Source organism: Malania oleifera, chromosome 11 (assembly GCF_029873635.1).
Source record: "Malania oleifera isolate guangnan ecotype guangnan chromosome 11, ASM2987363v1, whole genome shotgun sequence".
NCBI lineage: Eukaryota > Viridiplantae > Streptophyta > Magnoliopsida > Santalales > Ximeniaceae > Malania > Malania oleifera.
This window is the reverse complement of record NC_080427.1, coordinates 52,922,792-52,939,597: the sequence shown is the minus strand read 5'-3', so window position 1 is coordinate 52,939,597 and position 16,806 is coordinate 52,922,792. Positions and strand designations below refer to the sequence as shown.

At 36.5% G+C, this 16,806-nt stretch overlaps 1 protein-coding gene across 2 annotated transcripts in view; it reads right to left on the bottom strand.

The window, feature by feature from the left end:
* Nucleotides 1-1,337: 1,337 nt before the first annotated feature.
* The window catches only part of LOC131143518 (protein RST1), an 86,950-nt gene continuing 71,481 nt past the window's right edge, over nt 1,338-16,806 (bottom strand). For both annotated transcript variants that reach the window (XM_058091878.1, XM_058091877.1), the window contains exons 19-26: nt 14,493-14,675; nt 6,846-7,739; nt 6,457-6,747; nt 4,213-4,875; nt 3,358-3,499; nt 3,088-3,206; nt 1,964-2,364; nt 1,338-1,754 (exon numbers count right to left, since the gene is read on the bottom strand). In XM_058091878.1, the coding sequence (XP_057947861.1) occupies nt 2,002-2,364; nt 3,088-3,206; nt 3,358-3,499; nt 4,213-4,875; nt 6,457-6,747; nt 6,846-7,739; nt 14,493-14,675 (2,655 nt within the window). In that variant the 3' untranslated portion in view covers nt 1,338-1,754; nt 1,964-2,001. The remainder of the gene's footprint in view (nt 1,755-1,963; nt 2,365-3,087; nt 3,207-3,357; nt 3,500-4,212; nt 4,876-6,456; nt 6,748-6,845; nt 7,740-14,492; nt 14,676-16,806) is intronic.

The window sequence follows — 16,806 nt, the reverse complement described above, 5'->3', positions numbered from 1 at the left end:
GAATAGAGACCTCGAAAGTTGACATAGCAGCATGTGCAGTGGGTGGTTTCCTTTTTCCTTTTGGTCCAGTCCAGCCAGGAAGGTAACCATGAAGATGAAAACATTTTTCTATTGTATGTCCATTGTATCCACAGTGTGTGCAGTATAGAGAAGATCTCTTCTATTTATCTTTTGAAAATTTCGAAGGAACAGATGGCTAAATGTTTTGTTTGGCAATCAAAGCATGAGTTTCATTGCTGAAAACATTATTTAATTGTCTCTGACTTTCATCTTGAAGTAGTAAAGAAAATACTTTGGTCATACTTGGTAATGGTGAAACCATAAGCAATTGGCTTCGAATTAGAGCATAGAAATCATTCAGGCCAATCAAAAACTTTAACACATAATCAGATTGCTGTCTAACCAGCAAAAAATCAAACATGTTGCAGGTACAAGTTGTCATCTTGCCACAGCTACAGGTTAGGAATGGCCGGTAGTTAACATACTTGTCCCATAATGATTTGAAGGAATTAAAATACTTAGTAATTGATAAAAAGCCTTGAGCAAAAGAACTTAGAGATTTTTCAAGATGGAAAACTCTCGGACCATCGCTTCTTAAGTATCTTGTTTTCAGCTCGTTCCAAAGATCAACAACAGATGTAACATAAAGAAAACTATTCCTTATTTCCTTGGAAATGGAATTCATTAACCATGAGAGAACTAGATTATTTGCACGCAGCCATGCAGTATGGAGAGGACACTGATCTACAGGAGGAGCAAGAATCGAACCTTCAATGAAGGTTGCTTTATTTTTTACTGTTAGAACAATGGTGATTGATCGACTCCATGCGATATAATTATCACCATTAAAGATCTCAGAAACGAGTAATGCACCAGGATTATCACTTGGATGCAAGTGATATGGACTGGATGAATAATTCGAAGGGTTGATCATGCGATGAGAACTATGAGACCAGGTAGAATTTTCAGCAGAAGTCATTTCTAGAATTTCTCCAAGAAATGCAAGAAAATAAAATTAGCATAACAAAATCTTTCCTTGCAAAGACCAGAGAAAAGGCCAATTCAATATTCACTTGGGGCTTGCAACTCGATATAAGAACAATGCCGAGAAGTGTCTTTCATTTTGCAAAAAAATTGAATGCTAAACCATCATCTTCTCTGTTCAGCTTCAGACCTATGTGGATATTCGCACTGAACATAATTTGGAGTCGCAGGCAAGGCTAATGCAAAGGCTATGGAGAGATTGCTAAAGAAAAGAAAACAAAGCTCCCATGGTTTTCATGGAACTGAAAAAAATAAAAATAAAAAAAATGCAGAAGGCAAGTATTGCTCTCAAGTTTTACATGGACTGAAAAATATTTTTCTATATCACAAATACAGAGTACATGATTGTATTTATACAATACAAGAATCAAGAAGCTAACTAACTTACTAATTATAACTACACTAACTAACTCATCTTCACCTCTTCTAATTTAACGTGTAGTCTTGGATTTTAACTCCAGTTGTACAATCTTGAGGCAATATTCCATCATTTGTCCCTTTTTTTGTACAGTATATGAATTACAAGAAAAATGCTCAAGGTGTAAGCCCACGTTCACAATTTCTAGCTTATTAATTGCGATTTTCATGAAGACCTGAAAGTATAGACTAGTTATCTGATCATGTGCCTGTGCGCGTGGGGTGGGAGATCGCCAATTGACCAAGCCAACCAACAGTCCAATTGATCCAATGACTTCACCGAGTCGGCGACCCTTCAATAAGCAGAAGAATGTAAGTAGGGCCTATCCTCTTAAACTTGGAATAACAAAAAATACAAAAACAAAATTGGGCCAATTCAGTCCTTTAAAATCCAACATATGACATCTGTATACCCCAAGGGGAAAAAAATGATGATGAATTTTATTCGAATAAATATATACCAAAAAGAAAGAGAGAGAAAAAAAAAAAAAAATGTTCTCACATGAGGCGAAAGGCACATTTTCAAGGAGTGCTCAAATCTCAGGCCAGTACCATGTTGGCAAGCCGAAGCTGCTTCTCAAGAGGCAAGTAGTCTTTCAATAAAACACAGGTATGATGCAACACATGCATCAGAAATACAGCCATCTCCTTCTCAGAGTCATGTATGGGGTGCAGGCCAGGCACGTCATCACTGGAATCAGCGAGTCCAGCCCAACGGTAAACGCGCTTCGTTGATTCGAAAAGATGGGAAACCACAGGCTCTGCAATAACCTCCCAACTGGGGTCTGAAAAAAGAGAAGGAAGGGTGACAGGCAGATCACTTAACACTGCACGTCGGTCCAGAATCAGAAGGGGCATATATTTACACAAGCTACCAGCTAGTAAACCAAGGAATTGCAGTGCCTGCATGAGATCAGAAAATTTTAGTTAAAATTATAATCTTGGAGGACTTGGTTCATGAAGGCTAATGGATCCAGCAAAGTGATGGTTGAAGATTTTTAATATTTATTCTATTGCATAGGTGAAGGTTTCATTATTTGTCTTTGTTTAAAAGGATACCGTCTTGTTTTCCAATATATCCAACATTGGTATAAGAAACTTGGAATATATATATATATATATATTCTCTATAAATTAGACAACCTAAAAAATAAGGTGGAATTTTTGTAGTTCATTGGAAAATTAGAAATAGAAGATGAAAATTGTTTTGACAACTAAACATATCCATAGCTTTTCATCCAAATAGCCTTCAGGAAAATGGATTTAGAGCTCAGAAAAAACTGGACTAAAAAACAATTTAAAAACAAAAGAAAATCATGGCCATCATACCACAAGAAGCAATTGCTCAGCATATGTTACACACGGGACCAATATGGATGCATTAAATACATCAAGTAGCCCAAAAATTAGTTTGATATTGCACCTTAGGGAAACAAAATAACAAGATTTCTGTATCTGACATTCTGCTTTAGGCAAACTAAGTAACAAGAATTCATCACAATTACCCACGTCTCATTTCAGCTATTCAACAGTGGCAACAACATGAATTTTCTTTTACCATCTCACCATGACAGGCAGCAATGTTATATGTCATGTTCTACTAGACCATAACAAATAGGTGCTTACCGTGGAAGGGTAATTTGTAATGCAGCTAATCTCTACAGCATCAACCAGCCAATGCCTCTTGACACTTCCTTCTGCATGTTGCAAAGCTGCTACAACTTCAACATGCGCATCCCAAATAACTGCAGTCATAAGAAGTTTAGGATCGGCCAAAAAACAATGTTCTCAGTTTTGGATGCTTACAATCACACATCCAAATGTCAAGTTCTTTGAATTTATTCACGATATCCTCCCAAAACCCAGATTGATTACCATTCTGCAGGGAAAACTAACCATGTGATTCAATGTTCAATATACAAGCTTTCAGTTGTCCCAGATCAGTTGGTGGGATGGAACCCATCATAACAAGCTTGGCTTTTGCTTGGATCTTCTTTACGACTTCAATAATCTGGCCATCTCCATGCAATAGATCCACCTACAATACTCAAGTGTGCAAAAGGAAGATGCTGTTACTAAGCATCAAACAGGAAACAGGTTCAAATGCTCTAATTTGCATATTACTTGGCCTCAATAAAAAAATTAGTCCCTGAGACAACTTTCACCCAAGGAAATGATGGAAGATTTGATCATTTGTTAATTTCACCATAAGAAAGTTCACGGTCAGTCACCCCTCCATATAAGCATATTTGTGAGAGAGAAAACTGAAAAATGAATTTTATTTAGAAAATAACCTTCAAGAAAATAATGGGGCCATACAATCCATTTGTCCAGAGCAGGAATGAAAAGCTGAGAAATTTTGGTGGAATAATGCAGAGCAGGCAGGAGGCCAAACTGTGTTCAGGGCTTCCCTTAGCACAATTTGCATTCTCCTGGATCGGAAATGCTCAGCCTTCAATTGGCACCCCTACTCACACAAGCCAGTGGTCTCATTGCAAAAGGCCCACAATTTGTAAGGATGAGGACTTGAATAATTCATTTTCTGCAGGAAATATATTGCCTTATTTCCCATATCTATTTTCTCTCCAAAAATCATCTTCTCAGGTTCAAAAAATGTTTTGAGAATAAAAAGTTTACAAAAATACATAACTAAGTAGACTACCGTGCTCCTCTACTTTTCTTTCCTTCTTCACAAGTCAAAAAAGGACACCTGAGGAAAACTAGCTAAAGATGCAAGGGAAATAAAAATACCTGCAGAAATTTTGATAACCATTCCCCCCGAGCCTTCCCTAAACATCTAACTGCCTCGGACCACTCCTCAACAGAATTCACCTGATGCACCCCTAAGACGGCAGTACATTGCAATGCAGGCAATGAGAAAAAGAGAACCTCCAAGCACTTTTCAATGTATGGTCTGTAATCAGTAGAGTCAAGAGAAACATCATCCAGACACTGGCAGAGACCTTTCCAGCAAGAAACTCGCAGCAGGCTTTTCTGATTAGGATCATGCCCATGGAAAGAAGAAACTGAAGTACATAAGTAGTCAGCTGTGTCGCTAAATAGTTTCTCAAGCCTGGAACTTGAAAATGTTTTCATCAGGTCTGCAAGATGAGATAGGATGCATGACTGCAGATTCAGTTCAAGTGAACAGAACCGGTACAGGTCAGATAGCTCGTCAAGGAAGCTTAAGAGTGCATCAAATTGGCTGGCATGAGCTATTGAGAAGTTTAGACATTCTTCCCACAGTGTCACTTTCTTAAGAGCGGACTCTGACGACAGCATCTCAGCAAATTGAGCACCATACCTCATGCAGCGTCTCATAGTTGCTCCCCAGTCCAAGACTGGCAGCCTGGGAGCTCGTGAAAGGCACCTTAAGACAGTTACCACTGTGTTAACATTTGAGAAAGCACCCTCCTGAAAATCATGAATTCAAGAAATGAAAAGATCAATCCAAGGGAGTTTTCACATAGAATATAATTCTATAGGTGTTCATGTGCACGTGTGCTGCATGTGTGTGTGCGCGCGCGCGCGCGCGTGTGTGTGTGAGAGAGAGAGAGAGAGAGAGAGAGAGAGATGAATGAGATGAGATGAGATTTTCTCAAACAAGAATAAAGTAAAAAGAGCAGGTAGTTATTAGGATGAAATAAATACATAAATTTGAGATTTTTTTTTAAGGACTCAATGCCAGTAGTATTGTTGTCAGAAATTGACTTGCACCTGTCTAACTGTTTCCCAAAATAATATAAAAAATAAAAAAATATATAACATAAAGCCTAGTACTTCCAATCTGACAATTCCAGTGTAATGGGAAAAAATGGAATTCTTTAAACTAAAATTGTGGAGTCCATTCCTACTTGTCAAAAGATTTTTGTTCAAGAAACCTTTCTAAAGGACAAAATGTTTGAATTGTAAAATTGCTTTGGAACATATGCCAAAGAAGAAGGTATTCATGAACAAGGAGTTTACTTATCACTGGGGGCATACAAAAATTGCTGAAAAATCAAAAACAGGACCAAAACCGAAACATTTCACATTTCGGTTCGTTTTTTGGTTACAGTTTTCAGTTCTGGTTTTCATCTTCTTAAAAACCGGTGTTCTGATTCAGTTTCAGTTGTTCAAGTAAAAACCAAACTGAAATAACCAAAATTTGAAAAAGAAGAAGAAGAAGAAATGTGATGAATTTTGTAAAAAAAGAAGATGAGAGAAGGAATTAAACTTGAAGCTCAGCAAGCAGTTAGAGTAAAAATGAGAATGTAGAAGGTAATTGCAGCACAGCGCTGAGAGTCCGAGAGGACTCCCTTGTCCCACATCAGTTACCAGAGAATTTTAAGAGCCCTCTCCTCCCAATAAAAAACCCACCTTGCACAACCATTTTAAAATATTTGTGGACCTGGGCTGGACCTTGTGTATCAAATGCACAAATTGACCGGCTGTTGGAGTATAATTTATAGTATTTACTACAACATGGTCCATGTTTGAGCTGTTATGTTATAAATTAAAATTTTAAATAATCGGTTAAATAACTGAACTGTACTGAAAATCCAGTATCCACATATTGAACTGAACTGCAGTTATCAGTTCGGTGTCAGTTTGTTAAATGAGAAACCAACCATTTTGGTTCAGTCTTCAGTTTGGCATGAAACCAAACTGCAAAGAAACGATCACACCCCTACTTATCACACTACTCCAAAACTAGCTTGACAAAAAGTGAAATAAATATTATTTGCATTAGTAATAGCACTCATAATTCAAATGCTAGCACATAAAGACAAAGGTACTCAAAAGCAAATTTGGAATCAGCCATACAATTCATTTCAGAGTTCACCTCTATTTTCTATTCAGTGGCATAGACATCATGTCAACAACATCAAGATGAATGACGCCACAAGCCAGCATTGAAGGTATGCAAGATTACACTATGCCGGGGTCCATAAGTGGAAATATTGCTACAGATAAGCATTTCTTCTGACACAACAATGTTAGTTAGGAACCTACCCCTGAATGATTCGTTAGCCATAAACTGAGCTTCATGACTGAACTGTCATCAGAAATCCCTTGAGAAACAGGCTTAGAACCCACAGCATCAGTTTGAAAACTGCCATCATCAATTGGAGATTCTTTGACCCAGAAACAGTGTCTAAGAAACGAAACTGCCCATGCCGCATATTGTTGCAGTTGATGGTCCTCAGAATTTTGTGCAACAAGAAATATCTCTTGTATTAATGATGTCAAATGCGGCTCACATGCAGGGTTTGAAAGTAGGGGACCCATAATATGAGAAGAATCCTGATGAACACAGAAAAATAATTTATTTATTTTTTTGGGAAAAAAAAACATTAAAAAAAAAAAAAGCATTAAATCTGGTATTCAATAGATACAATTACCCTTTGTGCATAGCTGGTCATCAAAAAGGAGGTCAAAGGATAAAAATGAACCAAAGTCCCGGCACCTGCTCCAAATGCATTAACAACTCCAAGCATCCCACCCAAATGAATGGAAGGAGGGTAAAAATTAGAGTAACATTTTCTAAACAAATCCATTAAACTTTTCACATCTTCGACTTCAACAGAGTGCACCCCTTCATTCAAAATGCAGGCAAGCAGGCTTCCAGCCCCAACGCAAGATGCCATCAACAAGCTCTGATGGAAGATACCAGACTTTTTAATAGAAAGTAGTTCAGAAATGAGCTCTCTAAAGCCATTGAGTATATGCCCTATCTCATTGTCATCCATCAGTTCAACTCTCTGGCAGAAAGCCACCACAATGGGAAGCACAAGACAGGATCCTACAGATAAAACACTCCCATTCCTTTCATTACAAGAATCAGAAACAGAATGATTTACATGCAAAAACCATGCTATAATTAAAGCCTTTATCTTAAGCACAGCATCACGTGCTCCTGCTCTAAATACCGCACTAACAGAGCTCCCCAAACCCAGGACAAGTCCTGCAACACCCCATATATCATCCTCCAAGTCATCACATTTTTTACTTGATGACTCAAAGATAGTATCAGTACCTACATCATATGCAGATGGTGGGAAATATGCAGCAACACTACGTAAATGATCAGTTGACGATTGAGTAAGCTGGCATATCATCAGAGATAAGGTCCTAACTATCTTTCCTAGCAAGTCCATTTCCTGCACCTTGTGGGTTTCTTGGTCCAAGTCAAAGTCATCCACAGTTTCAACTCTCCTAAGAAGATCTTGGCATGAAAAACCCAAGCCAACTCCACAGGCTCCTTTGACAAAGGTGCTTTTGCTATCACACACAACCTGAATATAAAAAATAAAATGAAATAATATCAATTAACGAACTTTGATACATATAAGTTATCATCCTTTTGATTAAAAAAATTTCTTCCACAATTTTTCATCTTAATTACATGATTTCGGAGCTAGTTTTTCCTTTTCACGAGTGCAAATTTTGATTAAAGAGAGCAAGAGTAAGGGGACAAGAAGTCTTAGTAAGGGCATAATGATATACCATAAACAAAACATGACACACATTTTACAAGCTCGCCTCCTTTACTCGAAGACAAGAGAAGTGAAAAATCAAAGAAAAAATAAGCAAATTGGCTGGTTGATAATATTAGAAAAATCTGAAACTATTCCTCTTGTACACTCACTCTTGCAATCAATCTCATGGATCACTAGTAGAAAATATGGAGAAATAGTAATAACAAACCATGCCTTAAGTCCCACTAGATCTGGTCAACCACATGAATCCTTTTTCACCAATTTACACGATCTTGCGTAATTTCCTCTGACCATTTGAGGGCTGATAAATGCTTATTTACTATTTCATTCTAAGTTATTTTAGGTCTACTCCTACTTTTACTGCCACCACTTGTAACTAGCTCACTAAGTTATTTTTGGTCTACCCATACCCTTTTTACTGCGACTACCTGTGACTAGCTCACTCCTCCTAATTGGTCCACTATTTGGCCTATTTTATAGGTGCCCAAACCATCTCAACCACCGCTCCTTTATCTTATCTTCTACAAATGCTACTCTTAACTTACAACAAATTTGTCATTTCTTAATTTATCTTTTCAATGTTATACCAAACATTGACTTTAGCATTATAATCTGCAACATTTATTCTTTGAATAGGTTATTTCTAAGTTGCCAACATTTTGAACCATATAGGTCTCATGTAGAACTTTCATTTTAATTGTAAGGGAATTTTACAATCACGACCTATTTTTTCTCTATGTATTACATCTTCAATTTCTCCAACTTGCACAATAGATACAAGGTATTGAAATCTACTAATGATATTAATTTCTGTTAATCTTCTCCTCAATATTCCTCCTACCATGACTACATTTTGAAACACATAGGTCTCATGTAGAACTTTCCTTTTAATTGTAAGGGAATTTTACAATCACAACCTATTTTTTCTCTATGTATTACATCTTCAATTTCTCCAACTTGCATAATAGATACAAGGTATTGAAATCTACTAATGTTATAATTTCTATTAATCTTCTCCTCAATATTCCTCCTACCATGACTAAAATTACATTTCATATATTCTATCTTATTTCTACTTATCTTAAAAACTGTAGATTCTAAAGTTTCTCTCCATAATTCTATTCCATCCTTAGTTTCATCAATGAAGGCAATATTGTCTACAAAAAACACATAAAACCTCTTTTGGATACTCCCAGTAAGTTCATCTGTCACTAATGCAAAAAGATAAAGAGCTCAAAACCACCTTTGATGTGCACCTATTGTGATTGAAAATTCCCTAAACTCTCCATGTGTAGTCCTAACGCTAGTCATTACTATATTTTACATATCCTTAGTGACATCGATAACCTACCACATAGTCCCTTTTTCTAGAAATCTCCAAGACTTCCCTAAGTACTCTTTATCTTTTTTCTCTAAGCCCATAAAAACCATGTGCAAGTCACTCTTCCTTTCCCCAAACTTTTCCATTAATCTTCTTAATAGATATATAGATTTTGGAGTTGATCTCCTAAACATAAAACCAAATTGATTTTCTGACATTTCTAACCTTAATCTTTGTTCAATCACTTTTTCCCAAAGTTTCATTGTATGACTCATAAACTTGATTGCACGAACGTTATTACAATTTTGAATATCTCCTTTTTTTATAACAAAAGAAAATATATTAAGAAAGAGAATGCACAATAATAACGAAGATACTAAATCCTCAAAAAAAAAAAGGAAAAAAATAAAATTCAAGAAAAGAAAAAGAAAAAATGAAAGCAAAACTATAGAAACACTATTCCCAACCCAAGAATCCCCTCTTTAACCCCTTCTCATCATAGTTCATTGAACACTTCAAATTAGCTAGTTCCCTTTGACCCTTCTTCACCTTTGATTTTCCCCCATCAAGCCTAACTTCGTTTCCTCCTTGATTAGACAACTTAAGGCCCAATTCATCCAACAAACACTGAGTTTCACTGCCTTTCCAGAGATTTCGTAGACTGGAATAGGCAGAATTCCATCCTTAACCCCTCATTTTCAACTTTTGTAACCTCACCATCAAACATATTAATTCCCTCTAAGCCTTCTAAAGGAGGAGGCAGCATATAAGATAAATCCCTGAGGCGATCAATAGAAGAATCAAAGGAATATCCATATTGATCACGAATATGATCTAGAAGTAACCCTTTTTCACATTCAAAATCACTACTCCTTACACTGTCCTCATCTGTAACATCTCCCCATCTCTTACTATCCTTACACCATTTGGTCCTCTCACCAATTGACTCCTCCACAATATACTTAGAACACCTTTGGAATCTCTCTTAATAATTTTATGTGTTTTCTCACCTTACAGATCTCACATAGCTCCATTAAGTTTCCTCCTTCAACACCAGTTTGCAATTCCTTACCACGGGTGTAAACCTTTCCACTTTTCAAATTAGCCGAACTGACTCCCTTATCATCAAGATTTCCAACTGACCAAAACTTTAAGTCCCGGTTTTCAAACTCTCAAAAATTAAGATTGTTAGAACCAAAATCCCCCTTTTAATCCTTGAAACTTCCCCTATTATCATTCTTCTCCTGCCAAGGAGAAGCAATTTGATTTCCTACTTCCATCGCCTGCTCTTTGCTGTTACCGGAACATCCCTCCTAATGCCCGCCATAGATGTTGTTCAAATAGGAGCACATGGCAAGATCTTTCTTATCGTCTTGTGCCTCGTCCAGAGATGAACTCTGATCATCTCACTTACGCATTGCAAAACTCTGAACCCCCGTAGCCACCCCAAATTTGGGCTGAAGGACTTACTTTTGGTTAGGGACTTATAAGGACTTTGGGCATATAATTGAACCATCTGTATTTTATCACTGCCCAAGCCCAGTGTTAAATCATAAGATTGCTCTTGGGCCTCCTTAATCAGCAAGGCTAGCAAAGAGTTTAAAAGATATTTATTATTGTCTAACAGCCGGCCCAAGTCTATATTAATTGTCAGACCATGCCCAGCCCACTCCATCTTCATCAACCCATCAACCCTAGCTGCCTCTGATCTAGGCTGCTCAGCCAGAAGCAATGCCCTTGCAGCTGTCAATTGATCGTGTGAAGCTGACGAAATGAACTTCTCATGCATTCTTCCCCCACAGCAAGCGCAGACCCCCTCCTACACATTCTTAGGGATCGAATAACCTCCATTATCACTTGCACTGCCTGAAACAATCTGACACCATGAACGATTATCATTCTTCTTGTTATTTGCTGCATTACATCTCCCAAGCAACGAAAGCATCTCTTAATCAAGACCATCATCCCCTTTTTGCCCTTCAAGAACAAAAATGAAATACCTTTTACCCCTCAATCCATGCCCTATTTCCATTAACTTCCCTACCCTAATCACATGAATCCCCCCATCCAATAATCGCCATATACCACTCGGACTCTTCGAAAACCATTTGCACAACCTACCTATGCAAGATGATAATCCCTGAGAAAAGCTGCAGCTAAAGATAAAAGTACCCACTGATTGCACTTACGGTTCTTCTATAGGACAAACAGAGCTCCAACCTTCCTATCTTATCCAATCTCAGATCAAAGGTCTTCCCTTCGATTTGTATTGAACAAACCTCCACCATCAGTTTGTACTAGCAACATGACTTCGAGCAACAGAGATAAGTGTGAAGAGAGGGCTTTTTGCAAGCGAGGAAAAAACATCGTGAGACTAGGAATTCAATTTTGAATATCTCCTTTAATTTTGTAGATAGGTATTAAAGCATTTTTTCTCCATTTGTCTAGCATTTTTTTAATTCTTGACTGGTTCAAATAAATTAGTTAACCAATAATTTCATTATTACCTAGCTATTTTCAAACTTCAATTAGAATGTCATCCAATTCTATAGATTTTTCATTTTTCATATTTTTTAATGCAAAATTAACTTCATTAACTCTATTTTTAGAATAATCTCAATTTTTTATCCTTTTCCTCATTTGTCCATTCTAAGTTTAAGCCTTCTACTTGTTTCACTAAATAGCTTATTGAAGTAACTTCGCCACCTTTCTTTTATACCTTCTTCTTTAACCAAGACAGTATCATCTGTATTTTCGTACATTTCATATTACCTAAAGTCTTATTCTTTCTCTAGCTCTTGCAAATTTAAATGTCTATTTCCCCTTCTTTTGTATCTAGTCTAGTATATAAATTATTATATACTCTATGTTTATAAGGTTGTCGTCGTGTGACTTGGAGGTCACGGGTTCGAGGCATGGAAACAGCCTCTTGCAAAAATGCAAGGTAAGGTTGCATACTATAGACCCATTGTGGTCCGCCCCTTCCCCGGACCCCACATACACGGGAGCTTTGTGCACCGGGCTGCCCTTTTTTTTCTTTTTTTTTTAAGTTTAGCTCATCTTTTGCATCTTTTCTTGCCTCTTTATACTTTTCAAAGTTTTCCATATTTCTATATTTTTTCTTATGTTCTAAAAAAAATTCCTTTTGTCTTTGTGGTGTTTTGGATATCTTGATCCCATCACCAAACTCTCTTTACTAGTTGAGACTCTTCCTCTTGATATACCTAAAAATTCTATTGCCATCTTTTTAATAGAGTTAACTAGCTATCCTACTCTATATAGTTGTATTATGCTAGCCCCGTTGTTCAATTACAATCTTTTGATCATTTTATATTCGAATTTTATTATATTTTCCTCCCATAGGTTCCATCGCCTATTTCTCTTGCATTGATTATGTCACACTTTCTCTTCCATTTTTTAATTCATATATCTAACATTAGAATTCAATATTGTGCAGCTAAACTTTCATATGGAATAACATTACAATCCCTCAATGAAATTACAAAAATAAATAAATAACTAAATGAAACTAAAATTAAAAATAGTGAGTTTATAGAATCTTCCCTCAAGATCTAAAAAAACTGAATTTTGCCAACCTTCTAAGAATCCCTTATACTTACAGGAACTAGTCAACGACATAACAAAGAAAATGTAGAAGACCAAATGCTCAAGTCCTTATAATGAATGGGAAAAAAAATCAACAATAAAAACTCCTCAGTTTGTAAACATCACAACATCTATATTTTAAATAAAATAAGAATTTCATTGAGGGGTAGAAAATTTAGGTTCAAAGGACATGATATCCTCCTAAGAGGGAAAAGCAAAAAAAAAAAGTAGCAATTGCATATAGCATTCCAATCCCTCCACATATCTAGGAATGATTTTCCTTGAAGAATTATAGAAGCAAAGGAGGCTGAAATTACTACTTTTTTCCATAAAAGATGAAATTGGAGAAATCGAACTTTGAAGCACCATAATATTTCATCCGAACACACCAAATTGGTGCAGCATAGCAATACCATACCTCCACCCCCCACGCCCACCCTCCCAAAAAAAGGGTAAAAGACACTGACCTCCCCAAAGGTTTTGACAAAAAGACACAAACTAAAATTCCACAAACCTCTCTCAAGGTTTGGCAAAAAGATACGGACCTCCCCTAACATTTGTTTTTTTGAGACACTTACACCCCTTCTTGGGCTTGTCTTTTTTTTTTTTTTCAAGGTCTTTGTCTGTTTGGAGTTCTGTGGAATTTTTGAAACTTCTAGGGAAGTCCATGTCATTTTCTTAAACCTCAATGGAATTTGGTATTTTATATTAAGCCTCAAGGCATTTTAGGCATGCCTTGCCTTGAGGCGAGGCTCAAGGCGAGCCTCAATTAAACCTTTTACAACATTAATATTTTCCACTTTAGAACATATATTAACTCATATCTAGAACATGTATTAACATATATCGCTTTTTCAATCGTTTGAATTGTAATTACAATTGATGATAATTTTGTTCATCCACGAAATCACGGGATTCTTGTCCCTCCCCCCTGATACAACTGCACTAGTGCTCACACGGAGAGAAAATGAAACGCAAAAGCAGAATAAAAGTTGAAAGGATGGAGTAATAAAACTTCAATCACGTACAAGATGGAGTTATTTATGGAAATAAACATAAATTCAAATCAAAATATTCAATCATAGAGATATGTCAAAGAGTGCCATATTTCTATGAATACAACCATGAAAGAACAAAGCTACAACACATAGAAGACAGAAGCATGAAAGCTGAAACAAATATTATGGTCTGGATATACTAGATTAGCAACTTGTTTAGCTATTTTGTGCAGTTAAAGAAGAAAAACACAAATTTAATTGCAGACATACTTAATTTACTATATTTGCATCCCAGTAGAAAACTAATGACAGTTAAAATTGGATATGCTACAATGAGTCTAATCTTTATGGACTGTAGGTTGTGACAGTGCAACTAGCATGGAACACACAGTGGAACAAAACTAACATATCAACACAAGAAGCATCACTAAATTGCCCAATACATGTAAAACCTTCACTAAGGTACTGTGCAATATCTCCATTAAGAAACTGTGCAAATTCAAATGCTTGGTGCTTTAATCAATTCATACTAATTCTCATGTGATTGCAACCCAACATAATTAGAAAATGATCCTCCTGGAAAGATTCAAAATTAAATCAACTGTCAACTAACATTTTGCGCACCTTGACAAGTGCAGTGATGTTTTCATGTTTCTGCTTATGATCAGTTACATGTAGGCAACTTGAAATCACTCCGAGAGAAATAGCAGCCGACCACTGGCGATGCTCATGTTCATACTGGAACAACCAATTCAGCAGAAACTTTGAAGCAGCTGATTTAACTGCATGGGCAGATGGAGGCAAGACCTGACAATGGCAAACAGAAGGATTAGACTGAACAATGGAGACTAGTTGGAAAACCTAAATCCAGCAAAGCACATCGCTTATTGAATGGAACCTACACCCACAACACAGTAAATCAACAAGATTGACTGCCTCGCTGGTAATGGACTATAATGAAGGAAGGACACATACTCATGACATCAAACTCAGTTAAATGAGGCCACGCAACATTGTAGCCAGTAACCAGATGAATAAAGCTCATTTAATTTGATAGACTATATGTTCCAAGGTACTCACTATAACTCAATAAGTAGAATGGAACATAGTTGACTGATGCACAAGCTGATCTTGTAAACTACATTACGTAACTCCACATTCAAATTTAAAGATGCTAGTAAATATGATACAGTCATCTAAACAACAGACAAAAAATATTGCATTCCAAACCAACAACACAAAAATATAGACAACGGATCCCAAGCCAACAATGAGTACTAGTAGAAAGAATGCATTTTCATCTCCCTGGCCCCTAAACCACCACACAAAGTTACAAACAACAAATATAAAAGAACAAAATAAGCAAAACCATATCCCATATAAGAAAGTTATAAAATCAAGTATTAATGTTACAATACAGTCATAACTGTAACCAGTCTCTAGATCTCTTATTCTGGATACTAAATCAACTGTGTCAAAGGAAATGCAGAAGATCAATGTTACCATCAGAAAATTAATTCTTTGTCAAAGACATAAAGTACATAACTGACTATAATACCCTTACTAACTCAGGGCCTACCTAAAGTACATAAAAATGACCATAATACCCTTACTAACTCACGCCTACTAAAGTATCAATGGCACATATAAATAATGCTAAATGACCAAAACAAGCAATAACACTCCTCAAGATGGAGCATAGGTATCCTATGCTTCTGAATTTTAGCTTGTTACAAATGAATTTAACAAGAGCACCCCCCCAAGGCTTTAGAAAATAAATCAACAAGTTCAAATTGAGACATAACATGAGTGGTTGTCATGAGCTTCCATGCAAGTTTCTCCCAAACAAAGTGACAATCAACTTCAATGTATTTTGTCCACTCATAATACTAGGTTGGAGGCAATATGAACAGCAGCTCAACTGTCACACATGAACCCCATAAATTAAGGAATGTGGAAAACCAAGCTCTTCCAACATGTTCTTCAACTGAACAAGTACATATGTAGTGTGAGCTAGGCCATATACTCTGACTCTAGCCCTTGACCTAACCACCACAGTTTGTTTCTTACTCTTCTAGAAACCAAGTTATGACCAACAAAAATACAATACCTGAGAAGGTGACCCAGCTCAAACCACATCTATATAACCTTGAATAAAAGTGTCACCTCAATCCTAATATAAAAGATCTCTCGCAAGTAAATCACACGTAAACCTTTGAGGTATCACAATATGCGAATTACTACATACAAAGACTTTTTCTCAAGGAGTCAAGAAACTAGCTTAAAACACTTGTTGTGATGATTGTGAGATAGTGAACTTTCAAACAAGTCTCTAGTACCATCCAAGTTAGAGTGACAAGTCACCCATATCTGGCACTAACTTACCACTATGATCGACAAGTGTATATTTAGATCCCAACAACCCAGTCTCATCTAAAAGATCACAAACATACTTCCTTCGTGATAAAGAGATTCTATATGAGATTTAGATACTTCTATACCCAAGAAGTATTTCAATGGTCCCAAATTTTGGTCTAAAACTTAATCTATAGAAAATACTTTAGGCCATGAATACCTTGATCATTAGGTAATGACAATATCATCCACATACACAATGAATAGAATCCTAGCAGATGATACATTAAGCTTGACTCCCCCGACCAAAAAAACCCAAGTGGTTGCTCCATTTTTTTTTTTATAACAATTGGTAGCTCCATATAGACCTCAACCTGAAGATCACCATGTAGGAAGGCATTCTTCACATCTAACCTATGAGAGGCGATAGGTGGTGGCTAAGGAGATGAACAAAAGGCAAGTTTGGCAAACAAGGAGAATTTGTGTCTAAATAATCCAAACCATACACTTGATTATGTCCCTTAGCAACAAGGGATCTTTTAAATGATCCACATAACCATTAGGATTGATTTTCATATTATAT